The sequence below is a fragment of the Odontesthes bonariensis genome, chromosome 1, assembly GCF_027942865.1.
Source record: "Odontesthes bonariensis isolate fOdoBon6 chromosome 1, fOdoBon6.hap1, whole genome shotgun sequence".
NCBI lineage: Eukaryota > Metazoa > Chordata > Actinopteri > Atheriniformes > Atherinopsidae > Odontesthes > Odontesthes bonariensis.
The window spans coordinates 11,756,366-11,776,181 of record NC_134506.1 but is presented as its reverse complement, the minus strand read 5'-3'; the positions used below and the strand labels follow the sequence as shown (position 1 = coordinate 11,776,181).

Genomic DNA, 19,816 nt, shown 5'->3' with positions numbered 1-19,816 from the left:
AAAGAAGATTGCTCCAAACAAACATAAATCTAAAATTACAAGGCAAAGCAGGACAGGAAACAGAGCTGGTAACAAACTGGTTGCAAAGATGTGGGTCTGACAAAGACCCCCGGCAGGTGAAAAACCATCAAACAAACAGGTTACATTTGTTGAATTTAGATACCTAACATGCAAAGCAAATTGCTATCCCGAAAACCAAAAGACAAAATCCTAAATAGAGGAAAGAAGCAAAGAACATAACAAAACCGCAGACTATGGCGTAGATGTGAAATGTGACCACAGCTACACACTGTTTGTTTATGGTGTCAGGCTGGAGACCACACGTTTTAACTTTAGCAATGTTTGTACTGTGTAGATGTTAGTCTGAATACAGAGTAAATGTAGTCGAAAAAAGGTGGAATACTTTTCTCTGAGATATAGTAAAGTGGAAGTATAAAGAAGTATAAAATTGAAATGCTCAAATAAAGTTAAAAAAATGCTTGAATCTTCACTACATGAATAAATACACTTTGGTATTTCAAATTACTGCTAATCCAAATAGTTTTCTTTGCAAGTTTTGGCCATAGATTCTCACTCAAGTGCAGATAAACTTCACACATAGAGTGCATAGTTGACATATGTGCTCATGTATCTCAACGTACCACTCAGCACGCAAACATTAAGAGTCTAAAGTGAAGCCATGCTGTAGTCACCAAGCATATAGTACATGCTGACAAAAGAAGATTTTATTGATAGACTCACAAACACACACACAGAGAGACCACAATTACTGCCGTTGCTGCAGATGAAATTCATTTCCTGTCATTATCATCACAGACACTTCCATCAGCTAACTGCTGGGAAAGAAAGTGGAGAGCTGGCAGATGTGGTGCTGCTGCAGAGACTTTAGAGATGTGAGTTAATGAAGCAGAGAACAAGTCACTAATGGCATCCTTATATGATGAGAAATCTAATCCAATATATATACATATACATATACATACTTATGTATACATGTTCACTATAATTTCATACTTAGTTGAAACATACTATTAATTCCTTTTAATCTCTTAATAAATGCTCAGTTGAGGAAAATAAGTAATGAAATGATCCCTCCTTGTTGTGGGTTGACTGCACAGACACACACCTGTTTGACAGAAGGAGCTGTCAAAAGAAAAAACATGTTGCATCTTTAAAGGTAGGCTATCTGATGAGATGTATGTTTATACAGGTCAGGGTTGTGGTGAATGTTAGACAGATGAAAGGACGGGCAAACAAGGAGCAACTGCAAGAGTTTGCTGATGCGAGACACCTCCTTTGACCTTCACTAGTTCTCTTTTAGATTCCAATCTGCTTCAGGAAGCAGTAGTCACTTTTTGCTGAGGGCATCTTGTCTTTTGTCTTTTTTTCTCCAGATCTTTGAGTTTATATATTTTATTCATAGCTGAGAGGGATTTTTCTTCCAGGTAGTTTTAAAGTATCGGATTTGAAGGTTTCTTTTCTTTTTGTTTCTTTGGGTAGGTATTGAAATGTTAGGGGTTAAAATGTTGACACTACAGAAATACTTGCCCACTTATGGATCATGAGGACTCATCAAAATAATGGATTTTGACAGTTAACTTCCTAAAAAACCTTGCAACATTGCACCATGGAGGACTGATGTAGGAAACAGATGATATATGGACACATGAAGGATATGCAGCTGGATGAGATGGATGCTTGTATGGATGGATGAATGGATGGATGGTTCCGATGATGGCAGTCTGCCATATATCCAGCCACTGTTTTGACAACAAGAGCCTCGCCATGGCTTTCCTTTTGTCCATCCTCTGTTTATTTTGCCACCTGCTAGTCTGGGGGAATGGGGTCAGTTAAAGTAGAGCCGGGTGCTGTCACACACACATTCACACACACATGTATACACTGCCAGCGAAGAACATGACACATGCATTCACAGAAATAGGTCAGAGGTCACTGGGTCAGTGGGTGTATGTGTATGTGTTTTTATTAAATCCATTGAATGGGTGTCTTTTGATTGCACAGCTATGTGTACATTTGCTGAGTCGCAGAATGAATTAGATAGAACTCCATGGTCAGACGGAATGTTTAAGGTTCAGTAGCTCAGTCTCTCAGTTCAGAGGGCAGTTCGAAGCACTTGACTGAAACAGCGAGCCAAAACAGTGGCAAAACTTGACATGTTGGCCAGATAAATTGATTTGGTCTATATTGTGTCTGAGGAGAGTTGCATAAAAATGTCTGTCTTCTTAAATGTAGAGTGTATTTGTAGAACTGAAGTCAAGTTAGATGTTAACATTCCTTGCATAATGTAGCTTTGCCCCAATGTTTGCCATGTATTCCAGTAAAGATGACAGTAAGGGTTTCCAATAAAATGGAGCTAATGTCTGAAAAAAAAAACTTTTGCTGAAGTCACGGTATGATGTCATATACTGCTGTATAGTTGTGAGTCACAAAGCAAGTGAGGAGCTCTGAAAACTGGTTAGGTCTAGTGACAAATCTACCAAGTTGGCAGTGAAAGTGACAGTAGATGAAACAATAGAAGAAACTGGCTATTTGAGACTGGTAGTTAGGTGAAGTCGGACTGATTGCAGGACAGCTGCTTCAGGTCCACTGTCCTTGTACATAGCCTGACAATGCAAATTGGACAGCTTTCTGCAGTCAAATCCATTATAGAGCTGACTTCAGTGTGTAATGCATGTCTCTGCATTTTTACACCTCATAATACAGAATGTTCAACATGTAGGAAACAAACTTGTCCTTTGAAAATGTGCATGTGTGTGTATATATACAGTATATAGGGATGGGAATCGAAAACCGGTTCTTGTTGAGAACCGGTTCCCAGTGTTTCAATTCTTTGGAATCGTTTGGCGATTTTGCAAACGATTCCCTTTTCGATTCCAGTGGGCGCGAATGACGTCACCACGCAACGTTGCGCGGCGAGTCCAGTGCAGCCAGCAGTCAACAGTAAACATGGTGCCCAAGCGGTACAAAGGCTCGAAAGTTTGGTTACACATCCCTAAAAAAGACGACAACAAGGCAACTTGCAAAGTGAATATTTCACCAAAGGGAGGAAATACTACCAACATGCAATAACTATGAATGAATGATCAACGTCGGTGAATCTGAACCCAGCAACGTTAGCAATGTTAGCATGTCCTCGGCTAACACTGCAGGTCACTAACTAACTAACAAACACTGCCTATCATGTTAGCGCCATTTGCCTCATTTTAAAACCTGCTGTTAGTAACGGTTAAGCTTAAATGAATGCCTTCTCAGGCATTACATTTAGATGAAATCATGAGAGACAGAGCCTGACTGGCTCAGAGCCAGAGGCTGGTGGTACTACCCCCAGTTAAGGTCTACCTCCAGCTTCTCCTTTCACCAGAGCAGGGAAGAGTTAAATTACCCATGATAGACCAATGTGGACCTCACCGTTGTTGGGTTTGGAAGGTCATGACTCGTGTTACTTCTAAACTAAACAAAGTTGATGCTAATCGACCGGTTTGTTGTCCTTTTTCTCCAAATGAGAATCGATAAGGGAACCGATAAAGAACCAAATCGTTAAGCAGAATCTAAAATGGAATTGGAATCGTAAAAATCTTATCAATTCCCATCCCTATATATATATATATATATATGATAAGATTATATATTATATATAAATACACAGCAGGACTTGTTAACTCCTCAGACAGATTCTTGTGGTCCTTTCGTCATTTCTGCATAGTTCATTTAGGAACAGGGTGCAATGAGAACAAACCTGTCATGGCTGAAAACATATGTGAGGGTAACTGTGAAACACATTGGGCCTCATGCAAGAACATTTTCGTATTTTTATTCTAAATTTCTCTTACTTTTTTCGTAAGAAGGTCTCGTACGAACACGCCACGTCAGATTCAACAAGCGCTCTTAACTTTGGAAAAAGTGTGTAAACGACCTGCGTAAATGATGAATCACACCTGTGCGTATCTAAGTTCACGTGCACGAGGATAGTAGATTTGCATGCTCCACGCCCAAAATTATACCATATAAGGCTGTGCTTCCTCGCTCCTGTGTCAGGAAAAGTTGAGTCATGAGAATGGCATCAAGGCGCAAAAAGAACAACTTTAGGGGCTCTGAGACTGAAGTTCTGCTTTCAGAGATCCAAAAAGGAAAATCTGTCATTTTTAGCAGTGTCAGCAGTGGAATTACGGGACCTGCTAAAGCGAAGAAATGGGAAGCAATTACGAGTGCTGTTAATACCATGTCACCTGTAGTTCGTAATGTCACCGAAATAAAAAAGAAATGGTTTGATATGAAAATGGCTTAAAAAAAACGTCTCGCCATGGGCAGGCGATCGATGACTGCAACTAAAGCCGTGCAATCAGTTGTTGCCTCATCATGATGGCACTTTGATGGGGTGGTCCATGAGGGGGGTCTTCTGGCACCACACCTTCTGGTCTGCCTGGGCTGGTTCAGGTGGAGACCCTCGTTCATGGCAATATTGCGCCATGAACGAGGTATCGAGACACACCCACCTGGCCTTCAGCTCAGTGCGCTCCACGACAGCACGGGTGCTTTGATGCGTTTATGTTTATGATTGGCAGTCCAGCCACGGCATGAAAGTCCCTCTTAATTTGTACTTGTTGGACAGCGGTGTATGGGAATTTGATGTACCATGGGTGATAAACTGATGAGAGTTTTGATGACCAAGGGGAGCGCACGGCTCACAGAGGACTGGGACACCCCCGATCTGTCTCCAATCTCCCTCTGAAAGGTTCCAGTGGCCAAAAATCCAAGGGTGCTGAGGACCTGGACGTGTGGTGGAATTGGGTTTGATCGGCCTGTTTTTCTCTGGAGTTGTGGCTCTAACAAACATCATATTTGTAGCAGCACAGTCCTTGGCAATCTTAATCGCGATGTCAGCGATTCGTCTGTCTCCACACGGTCTCTTCCAAGAGCCTGACGCGCTAAGGCATCCAAAAGTAGCAAGACAGCCGCTGCGCTTCCCGTTACAGGTTCAAATGAACCTTCAATTAGTGCACAATTTAAGTCAAACAGAAAAATGTCAGCATAATTATGGGGTATAATGTATATATTTATTTATGTTTTCTTCAAAGTAATTAAATATACAATCCATTAGTCAAACAAACTTGATTGGAATAACAGCGGATTATTTTACGAAACTCCTACGACAGCTCTGGATCACTCGTAAATTCTGTTCGTACCTGAAAGAAAACGTAAAATACGAAAAGATTGGTGAATGCGCAAATTCTCTTAAATCACTCGTACGGACGATTTAAGAACAAATCTGTGCGTACGAACGGTTCTTGCATGAGGCCCATTGTTTTTTAAAAACGTAAGCACTTTGATTTTTTCAAATATATTTGGCAGCAATAGTAACATAATTGTCTCATTTATTTAGCAAGAGTTTATGTGGAATTAAATGAGCAATCCTGTTTTTAATCATTCACCATGATTTGCATGTGTGTGTTTCCCAGTCAGGCTTGATCCGTGTGTCACAGGAGGAATATTTCATAGCTCCGCTTCCCCAACATCTTGCTGAGCAGCACAACTACAGCGCCCCAGATGGTCATCACCCACATGTAATTTACAAGCGTTCCGCGGAGCACATTGTTCACAGAAGTCCCAGAAGCCCATCTGATGCAGATTCCTCCACGTCTGACAATCCATATCTTCACTTTCATCGTCAGCAGCAGCATCATGACTTCCAACAAGGGAAGCAGCAAAGGCGACACTTCTGCGGCCGCCGCAAGCAATGTATGTAAGGGAACCTTTTATTCCTCATACCCTAATACATCTGATCTTTTTTTGTTCACGTTACAGCAGTAAGTTTTAGTATTGTGCTGCAAACATCAATGAAACAAGTGCAGTTTTGGAGTAGGGATGCTTTTGCAAGGAACTATAGGTTCCAGCCACCCTGTCGTCCTTTACAGGTAAAGTGCATACAGTACATGGATACATGGATGGATGAATTTAAATGAATAATATATCTGCCAGCATTGTGTAACAGTCTGATGCTACTTATTCCTCAGGCTATTTAGGCTTTGGTGGAGAGAGGAAGCAGCATGGGAAGTCAATTTCCTGTCATTTCAATACCAGAGTGTGTTCTGTGTTCACATCTCCGTATCATACTCTCTTCCTCTCACTCTGTGTCTCCTCCCTTCCTTTTTGGCCTTCCCTTTTTCTCTTCCTAGACTCTCCCAAGCCCCCCACAGAGGACAGGTTTATCATGCCTGATGAGTTTGTGTTACCCGAGGTGGAGGAGCCAGGGAGGACAAAAAGATCACCCATCAACTCTAACAGAGTGGGAGGACTGAATGTGGAGACCCTGGTGGTGGCAGACAGGAAGATGCTGGAGAAGCACGGCAGGGAGAATGTTACCACTTACGTCCTCACCGTCATGAATATGGTGAGGGTGGGAAAGACAAGGGAGGGAGAGGAAAGGAAGGGCGATGGATGATGTACAAAATACATGGAAAGTCTGTTGAATTAATGTGTTTTTCACAGTTTTTTATTTTATTGATCTATTGTAGTATACTGTCAACATGCCACTCTTACCTGCAAGGCGAGGGACACATACTGTTCTAAGCCGCTAACCAAGCTAGAGCTAACCAATTTAGCCAATGCTAAAACAATTAATCAAAGATATTTATTTATTTTTCTTTTGAATTTTGCTTTTCTTCCGGCCCTAAACTTTACAGTCTTTCTAATAAGCTCTTCTGAAAGTGTTACAGCAGAAATTGTAAAGTAATTTACAATATAGGGATTTTTAGAGGACTTTTGTAGCCTTAGAGAGAAGTAATAGCATTTTAATTCTCTTGCTTGTGAAAAGGTGAATTTTAAACTTTGGAATTCAGTCTGGAGTGAGATATGTGTTGGCAATTATAGTGGTGGTTGATGAATGTTGATGAATTGATGACATTAAAAATTTTGAATGTTGAACAGAGTTTTCCTGAATGAATGGACAATATGTGACGCACAGTTCACTTTTCTTTGTACTGCTGACTGCCCTAAAGCCTTTTGATTTGGGATGGTTTCCACTTGAAGAATGGCTCTAAATCTCTAGGGGTTCCCTTATAATTTCTTGGCAAAGCTGTTTCTAGTTATTTTATTTTTGTTTATTCCCACTAAGAAAAATAATGACTCTCATGGATTCCTGTTTATGCTTTAAAGTGGGAGAGTAAATCTGGAAAGATACAAAATTTCCAAGGAATCTTAGAATATTCCTCTGGAAAAAAAGACAATGTTTTAAGAATGGTACATTATTGGGCTAATCGGAAGAGGAAATGATTATGAGTAAAAAACTTAATGTAATGTAACTTATGCAGAACTAGCAAATGAAAAGTTCCTTAAAAGGAGCAGGTTCACTCTGAGCAGCACATATAGAAGTAAATTACAATATAACAGATTTGTGCACATTTCCCATTTTTTCCCTGATTGGCTGGAAAAAGTTGAGGTTGTTGTTAAGTGCTCTTGTTCTATGCTGTTTGATGTTCACTTGTTTTTTTTACTGCACAAGAAATCAGATGCCTGGTGTTAAAGCACAAGAAAAGTTGATTACCCTAGTGTGGTGTTCAATTCATGAGCAGACAGCCCTGATTAGTCAACAATAAGCAATTAGCTTAAGTAGTTATAGGAAAATAAGTAACTTCTGTATCAATAGAATCCCAATGTTTTAAAACTAAATAAAGGTGAAAGGTTTGATGAGCAGACTTTTAGCGGGCCGTATAGATCTGCTGTACAAGATTTGACTTCTCTTCACTTTTTGCATCATTTATAGTACTCAAGGCAAGTTTGCTAAGCATCCAAACTCAAGGCTGAGTATTATTTTACATGTCTACTCAGATGGAGGGCATTGGATAAACCTGAACATTCATTTGATTGAAGTTGAGAGTACCTGGGAGTTAAAAGAAAAAAAGAACTTGGATGTTACTAAAAAAGACCGTTTTCAACTCTTTTCGTAGGTTTCCAGTCTTTTCAAAGATGGAACCATTGGAACAGACATCAACATTGTGGTGGTTAGCTTGTTGCTGCTGGAACAAGACCCAGTGAGTGGATTCAGACAAACTCTGCATGACTTAATCAGGTTCCTTTTTTATTTACTGGGCACTAATTTACTCAGCTACCCTTCAACTCTATTTGTCTCTTTTCTCTCCAGTTGGGTTTGACTTTAAGTCACCATGCTGACCAGTCTCTCAATAGTTTCTGTCAGTGGCAGTCAGGTCTGGTGGGGAAAGGAGGTAAGCGGCATGACCATGCCGTTCTCCTCACCGGACTTGACATTTGTTCCTGGAAGAACGAGCCCTGTGACACCCTGGGTAAGACAGTTTTTCAGCTCACCATATCGTGCGAGACAAGTAAGAAACAGTTGTAGATATTGTGGAACATGGTGAAAATGATGTGGCATCTGTCTGCAGCTGTGACAACACAGAATCTCTCAGGAACCAAAACTGCAGTCATTTTGAGCATTTTGAGGGTGGTTGCGTAGGTGTATACACTATAACGTGGAGGCTTGACACGTTCCACCAAGACTGAGTGGAGAGAAAAAAAGTGGGGACTGGCAAGTTTTTGTCACTGTGACTTTCTCGGAGTATTTAATGACTGCTATATGCTCCAAGCATGGTGTTATTTTTGTAGTATTTTGCCTTTCATGGATAGTGACAGTGTGGGTACAAACAGGAAACATTCGGCAACAAAAGTCTTGAAGGGAAAGGGGGAAACGAAAAAAAGTATCTTATCATGGCGATATGTCAAAGATTCGTTTGAGTAAAAGAAGGGGCGAAAACATCAAAGTCAACAGATCTGCCTTAACTGAAACAAAGAAAATAAAACTAAGCCAGTGCGGTTAAAGTTTAACCTCTTGCACTAGAAGTCTGAGTCACATTCGACAACTGCATATTGAGGTTTTTCTGCAAAAGCTCTTATGTTTTAGGGTCCTTTGGGAGAAACTGCTGCCAGAGAAAAAGAAAAGAACAGGAACTGCTTTTGAATACTCTTACTAGCTTGTCAGTTATACTAAATCCCACATCTAGGATTAGTTATCTTATTCCGAAAGTTGTCAGGTCCACATCTGTCCAGGATGTTCCCCGCCTCTCCTTCAGAGGCAGCTTGGATAAGCTCCAGCCTCCCGTGAGCCAGATCAAGATACAGCTAGCATATAAAGTGGATGAATGGGTTTAAGGTTGACCATCAGCAATTGTCTTGGCGTATCAGCAACAGTCTGTCAATCTTACTGTGATTTGTCCAGGGCTTGTAACGCTGCACCTGGCAGTTTGCTTAAAATTCCTCTTGTACGCATATACATTAGAATCCTGCTTATGTGACAGACTTTTGCTGCCAGCAAAATCTGTCATATTGGAATGCGTTGAAAAGTGGATGATACCTACTAACACTTTACTTGTCTTCCTTTTTGTTTTATCTTTGCAGGTTTCGCTCCTATCAGTGGCATGTGCAGTAAGTACAGAAGCTGTACCATCAATGAGGATACAGGACTGGGCTTGGCTTTCACGATCGCTCACGAGTCTGGACACAAGTATGTTTAAACTGACTTTCTGTATTCCACATCTGAAAAAACCCCATCTTAAAATAAGTCTGTATTGTCACTGTAGAGTGATGCTGTTTAATTTGATATGCGCTATGAATGGATGAGATGCATCGATGTTAAATGACAAATATGGTCTGATTTGAAGAGGTGAATACAGTCTGAAAAATGAGCAGTATGTTACAGCACGTCTCCCTCCCCTCTATGACACTTGATAAAAGAACAATGGGAACTGTTTCTTTTTCTATGTTTCCAGAGCGATTGGACGTTTGATATCTGTATTTTGTTTTTTGTTGTGTTTTTTCTTACTTCATCCATCTTACTTCATCCATCAGTATCCTGATTTTGTTCATTACTTGCAAATCAACAAAAAAGTAATTGCTCAACATATTACTTGATGATGAACAGAGGAACGCAGAAACTCTCATGCAACTAAACTATGTTTCCTATCCCAAGAGATAGATACTTTTCTCACAAAGAGCTTACATTACATGCTAGTCGGCGTCGTGGTATGTTGAATTTCTGTTTCTGACTTTTCACAGTTTTGGAATGATCCATGATGGGGAAGGGAACCCTTGTCGCAAGACAGAGGGCAACATTATGTCCCCCACTCTGGCTGGCAACAATGGGGTCTTCTCCTGGTCTACCTGCAGTCGGCAGTACCTCAGTCGTTTCCTTGGGTAGTCTTTCCATTCATGCACTGTTAATTTAGCCACACGGATGTTGTTGCTCTCCTCCTGACTGAAACTGTTGGTGTGCTGTGTTTACCAGAACAGCCCAGGCATCCTGTCTTGGGGACGAGCCCAAGCAGATTGGTCAGTACAAGTATCCCGAGCAGCTCCCCGGGCAGCTGTATGACGCAGACACACAATGCAAGTGGCAGTTTGGCTCCAAAGCTAAACTGTGCAGCCTTGATTTTGTCAAGGTGACTTTTGATTTATCACTGCTTATTTTTTTTAATTTTGCCATTGATTAACCATGAGGGTTACGATGGGTTTTACCTAGTTATACATATACAATGTTTTCATGCTGTCTTATGAAGCTCATTATCCAGGTTAGATATGGTAAAATAATATATTATCCCACAGCAATTTATTTAGCATCTATATAGCCTTGCATTGCCTCACATATGCACATATGTGAATTCCTCTGGAACCTTTCAATCCTTTTCCAAGGGATATTATTATAGGGCTCAGACGAAAATGCTTCTGGATGAAATCTGACAAATCTACGTACAATAGTTGTCTTACCTGTAGTACTTTAAAGAAGCACAGAGAAGTTCTGATAGGGGAGCTAAAAGCTAATCAGAGAAGATCCACAAAAGAGCAAATTTAACCATCTAAAAATTCTTTTCAAACATCATAGCAGTTATTTTTACGTCGTGCCACCTTGCATCAGATGATCGTTTACTTGGGCGCTATTTTGTCAACTGAGAATGTTCATGTCACTTTGTGTCATTGCTCGCAAGCGGCTGCCTAATGTATCCTGCTGCTGAATAGCTGTCAGTCAAAATTCTTCTGGTTTAATCCAAAGATACTGACTATGAGACAGTAAAAGGACAGAAAGAGACAAAGAAAAGCAAAAACAATTATCATCTATTAGTTCTTTGTAAAAGTAATGGCCCGCAGTAAACTGTCTGACAAAATTTAAGGAGTACATCAGGAGTAAACACATAAATCATTAAATGCCAAATATATGTCATTCTCACAACAGATCATTAACCTAGCCCTCTGTTTGAGCTATAGAGATCTTAATCTATTGAAGGAAAGTAGTGCTGGTTTTACATGCGCTAACAAACCTCACTCACTTAATATTCATGCATCCCTTTGCCTGCTTTGAGATTCACCGGAGCCTTTAATAATGAGGAGCGCTGCTATTTCATATACTTGCTGGAATTGTCTGCTTTACAGCGCTAATGATCCAGTGCTAAACTGGCTCTTTATTGATTAGCATGATCATTTCACTGCAGCCTTACCCACCCCCCACATTTAATCCTCCATTAAATTCCTTTCTATGATTTGAATGAGTACCCCATACAACTCCACCCAGAATCATTGTCGTCTAAATGTAAGCCTTTATGCTCTGTGCATTCAGAGATGTTAATTCACATGTAAATGTTGTTTAAGATACCACAAGCTCTCCTTTTGCAGGGCTGCTGGGAAACTGACTTTGTCAAAGCGTATATTGAGGGATTTTCCTCACATGACATTGCCTTGGCTATTCAACATTTCCCCATATGTTCCCTAACAGAAGATCAAATAGTACATCTGCATGTCTTAGACCTGTGTACAAGACAGTGGGTGGTAAATTAACCTACATGCTACAGCGGATTTGGGGCCAGTCTTTCACATGTTTGCACCATTTGTTCTTGTCCCCGAGGGCCCCGTTTTTAGGTATGGTGGGATTGCTGTCCCCTACCTGCTCAATATGTGAGAGGTAGATTTTGATAAGGACAGGGAATCAAACCACCCCGTTTCCTCTCTCATTGCCATTTGCCACAACTGATGATGGCTTAAAACCCATATTTTTTATGCATGTCTCATTGTGTCTGTGGGTATTTTATTTGGCAGGATATCTGCAAGTCGCTGTGGTGTCACCGCACAGGACACCGGTGCGAGACCAAGTTCATGCCTGCTGCAGAGGGCACCAGCTGCGGTCCAGACATGGTGAGGAAAGGTTCCCTTGTTCTTGGGAAATATCGCAGAGAAAATTCTCTAAATCACCTGCCTGACAATTTCACTCACTGACCTAGTTAGACCACATGCATACAATTTTAATAAGCGATAAGTGGACACATTTGGCCCACACCCTTATTTACAATAAATAATCTTTTTCTAAAATACAGTCAAAACTTAAATCTGTTGTTAATTCATTTGAAATTTTATTCAAAAGACGTAAGTACAGAGATAATGCTTTTCTGTGTGTTTACTGACCAACTTTAACTTGTTCAGAAAAACAAATTTCAAAATTGATTGTTGCAGTTTTGCAAAAGGACTCCAGACTGCTCAACAGTCTGTGGTTGTTGTCTGATTCGGCTCCTCATGATACATTATACATTCTCAACTGGAGACAGATCTGGACTTCAGGCAGGCCAGTCAACACACACCCTGTGTCTATGAAGTCACGCTGCTGTAAGTCAAGCAGAATTAGGTCTGGCTTTGTCCTGCTAAATCATGGGAAAATACATCAACTTGATGGTAATATATGCCGTTCACAAATGCATTGACAAAAGCCTTTTGGGCACCGTAAACTCTCTAAGCTGCACTGCACCTCCTCTTATGTATTGAAACTAGATATTTCGACAGAGAGAGAGGTGGTGATATGTGTTTTGGCTTGGATCACCTGGGGTCTGGTACACAATGGATGTGTATGCACGTGTGTTTGTGTGTGTGAATGCTTTGGCCGCAGATAGAGAGCCTGGGTGTCCAGGTGTGGTGTTGGGCATTTGTCCAAAACATGAAACTCAGGCAAGACACCCGAGCACTGATAAGGAAGCTATTTCTGTCCTCTTCTCTTCTTTTATTTCCTTCTTTTTTTTTTTTTTTCCTTCCAGTGGTGTCGGAGGGGTCAGTGTGTTAAATATGGGGAGCACGGTCCTAGGGCTGTCCATGGCCAGTGGTCAGCCTGGTCCCAGTGGTCAGACTGCTCCCGAACCTGTGGAGGAGGGGTCATGTACAGGGAGCGCTCCTGCACCAGCCCAAGGTATACACACACTTGCACACACTTGTATAGTCATAATATGATTCATCACCTTCATGCTAATACTTTAGATCAGATTAAGTTGCCAAACAGATGACAAAGTGATTCATGTTGTCACGCAGCTGACAGTAAAAATCTGAGCTGCAGCTTGGGCCAGAAAGAAATTCTTGAAGGGCTCATGTCCCAAAAACTTTCCTTTCTGAACACCTGAAAGAGCTGTCTGCCAGGTAGCTGTCAGCATGGATATCTGTACGCACACACATGCACAAATACAATGATAACGGCTCTCATCTGTCAGGCTGACAGTCCAGACAGACAGACTACCTCTCCCCATGCTCTAGCCAAGGAAAAACTCCTAATAGCGTCCTCTTTTTCTTTGAAAGATGGCAAGACAGTAAATATTCACTATTGCGGCTCACTTGTACTCATACAGTTCTACAAAATTCTGCAGATCCCCATCCCACCGTGCATATGTCTTTGTTAGCAAAGAGCAATGTGTATTGCTACAAGCACAACAGATATTTTTGGTATTTGTGTTAAATTCCCTAACAGACATGCAGACCCTTGTTATTGCTGAGAACACTTGGGGATTTATTCGATGATTTTAGTCCTTTTTTTCCTTTCATACATGGGTGGTAATGCATCGTTGTCAAGGCTTTACAGTCTTCTGCTTGCAGGGCATTTATTTGAACCAGCTCGCAGTTGTCTGACATATTTAGAGCATTTTCATTTCAAAATTTTGTAAATAAGATTTAACAATAAAAGGAAACTCGACCACGTAGAGCTTATATTCATGGCTGAGCATGCAAACCCACACATGAACACAAAGTATAACCTGAGTCATACGAGAAATAATCGTTCAGTAGGATCATGACTACTGACCTACATCCAACTCTGTTTAGGTTGGTCGACAGGTACTCTACGAAGAATAAGGTGATTGCATTGACTCATTTAGGAGTCAGCTACATCAGAGTGACATTTCACGTCCAATAACACATGCATGCTCACAGTTTCTTCAGTTGCTTCTGTGTTTGAGTGCAGGTGAAATGTTTGTATCATGGCAAGGATACCAGGGAAAAAAGTACATTCATGAGTTCAACTGGTTTCAGTGGTCATTATTCTTGGAGTCTTAGCAGCAGTTTCAATAGAGTAAGAGAATCTGAGTCTGACCTGAGCTTTGCTTCCAAGAAGTCAACCTGTTTCCACTCCAAACTCGTTGCACACTGACACCAGCTCCACACCGGGAGCGTGACATATGTGTAATGTAACGATTTTCTTTTTGGCCCCCGTGTTAACAGATGAGAGCATCCATAACGGCTGCATGAGACTTGCATCTGAGCTGTGCTGCAGCAGCGAGACATCTTTTGACGTGGTGCTTATTTTTCCACGCACGAGATGAGCATCAGGGAAGCGGTTATTAGCAAAAAACACATTGTTCACACTTGTTAGTCACCATGCTGACCTCATAACAGCAACAGCACACCTTTCATCGTGGTTTCAGTGTGTACGCAGTGTTTCATAGACAGTAAAAACTACAGCTCACTTTTTTTGATGATCATTAATGATGTCAATCAATGAATTTCAATAGATTTAGCAACTTTGATGTTTTTCCTTTTTGAGTTATATCAACTATGCATTCTACAAAGCTGAGTATCTATGGTCATGACCAGAGGCAACGCTGTGTTCAAAAACAGTTGTGCAGGCAGTTACCTCACACATGCAGCCATGACACAGCAGTTCAGCAAAGCGCACACAATGTTCTTGGTGTAAAGCTGGCCTGAGGATACCTCGAAGCATCACTTTTAGACTGGCAGGGTTTCCCTAACTGGTAACATTATAGTTGAGACATGAAAGTTAAAAGTCAAGTAGTCCTGATGCATTCTCTATTAATAGTTGATAATCCACCACGGAATAATAAAATCGCTATTGGAGCTAAAGGGGTACCCTGTGCTTTGAAAACTGACACCAGGGGCTTTTAACCAAGCATCTGAGTCTGACCTGAGTGTGAGATAGTTGCGAAACCCGGGTTGCTGAATTAGTGGCAGAAGGCAAATAGCTTCCAGACACCCAGGTGTTTATTGACTGAGTGCTTGTTGCAAAAAAAAAAACTGTATGAAAAAAAACTACATAACTGACAGTTAACTTGTCAAACTAAGCATAACTGAACTCAAACAAACCATAAATAAGCTTCGTGGTCATGACCCTTCCTTGCTCAGACAAAAGGTCAGGTCTTAAATACCCTGAGGATCCTTATCATAAAATGGCTTCCTTGGACTCTTCCACCTAGAGAGGCAAGTCAGTTCTCTGCAGGTTTACACGGTACAATGAATGTACTAATGTGCAGTACACCTCTCAGATATGTAAACTGATGTATATACAGTCTTTCAACCATAAAACTAACAGAATAGAAAACAATTTCTATAACTGAACGAAACCAGATATCTTCCCTAACACTTTGTCTCCTCCAGTGATGTCACAAATTAAGTCAAAAGCTATAAAAACAGGAAGTAATTCTTTGCTTCCTCCTTTTGACCATAAACACATGGTGAGTACGCAGAAGTAAATAATTAAACAGTTTTCAACAATAAAGAGCGTTAACTAAATGAATACTGATGCGTCTCGATTTAACAGATGTTGATGTATTTTAGCTAAAATCAAATAGAAAGCACAACACAAACAAACCCAGGATAGTTTGTGTCTACTGACCAATGACTAATGTGTAGCTAAAATAATTAAATCAAAACAAACAGATATGGTTAACAGACTGTTGTAAGTATGTTACATATGGTGACAAATGGTCACTCACCCACTTTGTCACACTGAGCTTCAACATGTTTTCACTCCAAACTCGTTGCATACTGACACCAGCCTCACACCGGGAGCGTGACGTGTGCAATGCAATGATTTCCTTTGTGAATAAGTTGTGATAAGTTGAGAAGGAGAATGTCTTAAAGCTTTAGGCATCCTCTTCCATTTCAATGGGGGTCAGCTCAGCCATGACTAGCGACAAAATACATCAAATGCAGTTGTGAAACGCTGTGTGACAAAAATGCTGTGTTTTTGCTTTTTAACTCGGTGTAGAAAATTGCACACAGTTGGAAATGCGTCTTTGTTATTGCTCCGTTATTGTTTTCCTTGAAAAAAAAAACAAAAACAAATGTGTTCTCCACTTTAAAGCGAAAAGCAAACAAAAACACATGTGTGGCGCTGTCAGAGAAAGCAGCTGAAATTGGTGGCTGTACAAGCATTCGGTTGTTTCTGGGAAACACTTTGGGAAAGACTTAAATGAAGAAAACCAATTCTGAAAACAAGAGTGCCTTACCCACTTTCCTACTCAATAGTGACCATAAAATGATAACTGGTATATGGTATAATTGAACTTTGTGTTGCTTTAATCTACTTGCAGAAATCAATGCATACGAAATGGCTGGCTGCTGCCATAGAGATGAAACTAGCATGCTTTCCTGTCAACAGGTGATCTGTCATTAAATTATCATGGTTACCAGTAGGAGGACAGATGCCTATTTTGGCAGCTCTAAAGACTTTTTGATTCTGGACCTTATTTTCTCAGTTTCTTTTAGTAATTGTACTCCGGCAGACACATCAACTATTGTGTGACTCGAGCTTTTTCACCCCTTTTGAAAAGTTTCAAATGAAAAATTTCAGCTGTGTGCACTTTTTCGTTTTCATACCATATTTCTTTTTTTTTTTTCAATTTTCCATTTCAACAACCCATTTAAAGGCGTCTGCTCATATAATAATGGCTTTCCTCTACATTATGCCCCCCATACTCCCTCATCTACGTCTCACTGCTGCCTTCCAAACAGTGAGGCAGACACCGATGTGGCCGCTCTGACCGTCTCAGCCGACTCGTCTCCTAATCCCTTTCAGAGATCAAAGACGTTTTCAGAGGCACTCTGGTCCTCATATGATACACATTATATACCATGACTGGCAGACCGAAAAGGGCCAGAGAGCCTTTTAAAGCAGGTTAGCTGTCAAGTGCATTTATCATTCCTGTGCCACTAAAGGGAACTTTGTTGTAGCAGCTGCTGAAAGAATGAATTGAAGCTGCTAAACGATGAACTTAAGGGTCAGTGGGACATAGAGGGGATGGAAAGATGGTGAGGGATAGACATTAAATCCAATAATGCCAAGTCATGATATCATTATAAGAGGATGAGTCAACTTCTCGTCTGGACCGGTAGAGCTGAACCATGAAGACAGTAAAATTAAACTGGTGCTTTACCTAATACGGCATCATTTCTCCCCCAATATCAATATCAATATCCTCAGTCCAACACACCTACACCCTTTAGAGTTCACAGAGTACAGCTAGACGTCATCCCGACTGGAGTGTGTACCCCTGAGTCACGTTTTAGTCCACAACCCCAATTTGTCCACAGTAATCTCTGCAATTGTTTTGGTAAGTTCCCTCTGTGCTTAATCTGCACCGAACAACAAGGATTAGCCTGAATCTTCTCTCCAAAGTCATCTTCAACCCCAAAACGGAACCGTCTGGACAGTAAGGGACGTCCTGCTCAGTTTATTCCAAACAAACACATACATTTTTAGGAGGCAAGTATGTATCTTCTTCCCAGTTTCATAAAGGATATCTGAGGATGAGCCTTTTTTGCTTTTTAGGAGCAGCTCTAAAATCTGAATGAATCTTCTCCCCTTCTTGTCCACCCTTCATCCACTTCCTTCCCTGCTCCTTCATTCCCTGAAGACCACCTGCCAGATCAAATACAGTCAACTTAATCCTCACAAACAAGCTTGGGAGATTACGTTCAAGATCTTGACCTGGTTTGCAGGGAGCGCGTTTTGTTATACACTTGATTTATTAGGATGAACAATGCAGTGGTGCTCAGATGGACTCTTGTTTAGAAGAGACATGTAAAGCTCTTGACTAGTTGGCTAAAGACCAGAAGCACGGCAGAGGAATGTGGATCTATTTGCATGTGTGAAATGCAGAGTGGGAAATCCTGAGTGGGGCCGGGAGGAAGCAGGTGAGTCATGAGGAAGACAACAGTTCAAGTGATGACCTCTGGCCTGCAGGAGTTTCCGCTTCTGTCGCCGGGCAGATTTATCAGGCTACTGGGACATGTTAGCACCCATAAGGGTCAGGAGGGTTGCACACTAAAAACTTTCAGATTTGCTTTCTGCCGTGTTATTGTGAAGCTGATCCACAGAAAAGAGAATAGGGTGACGGAGAGACGAGGAACAGAAACAAGGACTATGGACAGACAGTCCGAAGTCAATGAAGTTGGTCCATCTCCCTTCTCAAGTAAATTGTCCATCCTCTGTGCTCTGATCGTGAGGACTTGACTGATAGGGTATGCCGTGTAGTCCCCCACTGGCCCGCTCTAAGCACATTACCATATGGGCTGTGTTTGTCTGCCATTAAGTCTTAATAGGATCAGGACTATGAAAACCTGCACCAAATCTCCCCCTCTCACCAAGGGAAGCATGATTGCTCCAGAGCAGATCTACACACATGCACACACACCTTGAATGGAGCTCTGTCAGTCTTGGCAGCAAAGCCATTCTGTGATTGAGTCCAGGTCCAAATGGAGGGAATGAGCTGTTGAGTTGAAGAAAAAAAATGCAATCTAGCAGTCAACATGAGTACGGTATTTGCTTGTCATTGTTGCTGACATCTATTTCATGCAGACATTTCCAATGCTGCTGCAGAAATATTCAGAGGAGATGCGTTCTGGTGTGAACTGGTTCTGTTCGGCATTCTTTTAGATCCCTTTCCAAAGCGTTTTGCTTCATTTTAACACTCGGTGAACTGTTTTTATTAGAGACAGTATGGTTCCCCAGGCTGAGCGTGTGGCTTTTGTGTGTGTGTGCAAGCCACTTTGGTAAACAACTAAACTCAATTTTCTCTGTTGGTGGTTGTGTCGGAATGCCTGGCATGAGTTAAGAAAGCCCTGGAAGTTTGACACGGCATCCTGATGTTCATTAAAAGACTCCGCTTCCCTCTGTCTAACAAGTGGGGATTTCAATAATAATTTTGATGACATGTTAAAGTTTCATCATGCTCCTACAGTTTCAAACCTGTTGCTCCAAACTAACATTTCAACTTTGCCAATGGGTAACAATAAACTGACAGAAGAGGTAATGCAGTTAGCAAAGTTTCTAATTAAAAGTGGATGAGGGGAAGCTGATAGCCTGTCTCTTCACTAATGTTAATTGAATCCTTACAAAAGATGGTCTTTACAAACAAAATTGTTGCTTTTTGACAACTTCATGTGCTGAAGTGTTTTTTTGACCTCCATAATGATGGTTTGACTCAGGTTGCCATGCAACTGGCAAAGACTCAAGACAGAAATGGTCCCTTTGAATGAGGTCTTTTCCAATTAAAACCTTGATCTAAATGTAACTTCACCAAGTTATAGCTTCACTATAACTAGACAACACTTTAAGCAATACTAGATACGTTTTTGAACCTTGAAACTATGTGTTTCAGACTCATTTTGATGTACATTGACTTGTTATTCATGCTCCAGGGCCTGAAACTGCCCGGTAGCTAAGATACGCAGCGATGCCTCACAGTCGCTTGACTGTTGT

At 41.1% G+C, this 19,816-nt stretch overlaps 1 protein-coding gene across 1 annotated transcript in view; it reads left to right on the top strand.

The window, feature by feature from the left end:
• Positions 1-19,816, top strand: part of adamts18 (ADAM metallopeptidase with thrombospondin type 1 motif, 18) — a 66,791-nt gene that overhangs the window by 17,910 nt on the left and 29,065 nt on the right. The window contains exons 3-11 of the mRNA XM_075471226.1: positions 5,478-5,757; positions 6,195-6,409; positions 7,965-8,048; positions 8,159-8,318; positions 9,427-9,532; positions 10,084-10,221; positions 10,313-10,466; positions 12,112-12,207; positions 13,095-13,243. Of these exons, the coding sequence (XP_075327341.1) occupies positions 5,478-5,757; positions 6,195-6,409; positions 7,965-8,048; positions 8,159-8,318; positions 9,427-9,532; positions 10,084-10,221; positions 10,313-10,466; positions 12,112-12,207; positions 13,095-13,243 (1,382 nt within the window). The remainder of the gene's footprint in view (positions 1-5,477; positions 5,758-6,194; positions 6,410-7,964; positions 8,049-8,158; positions 8,319-9,426; positions 9,533-10,083; positions 10,222-10,312; positions 10,467-12,111; positions 12,208-13,094; positions 13,244-19,816) is intronic.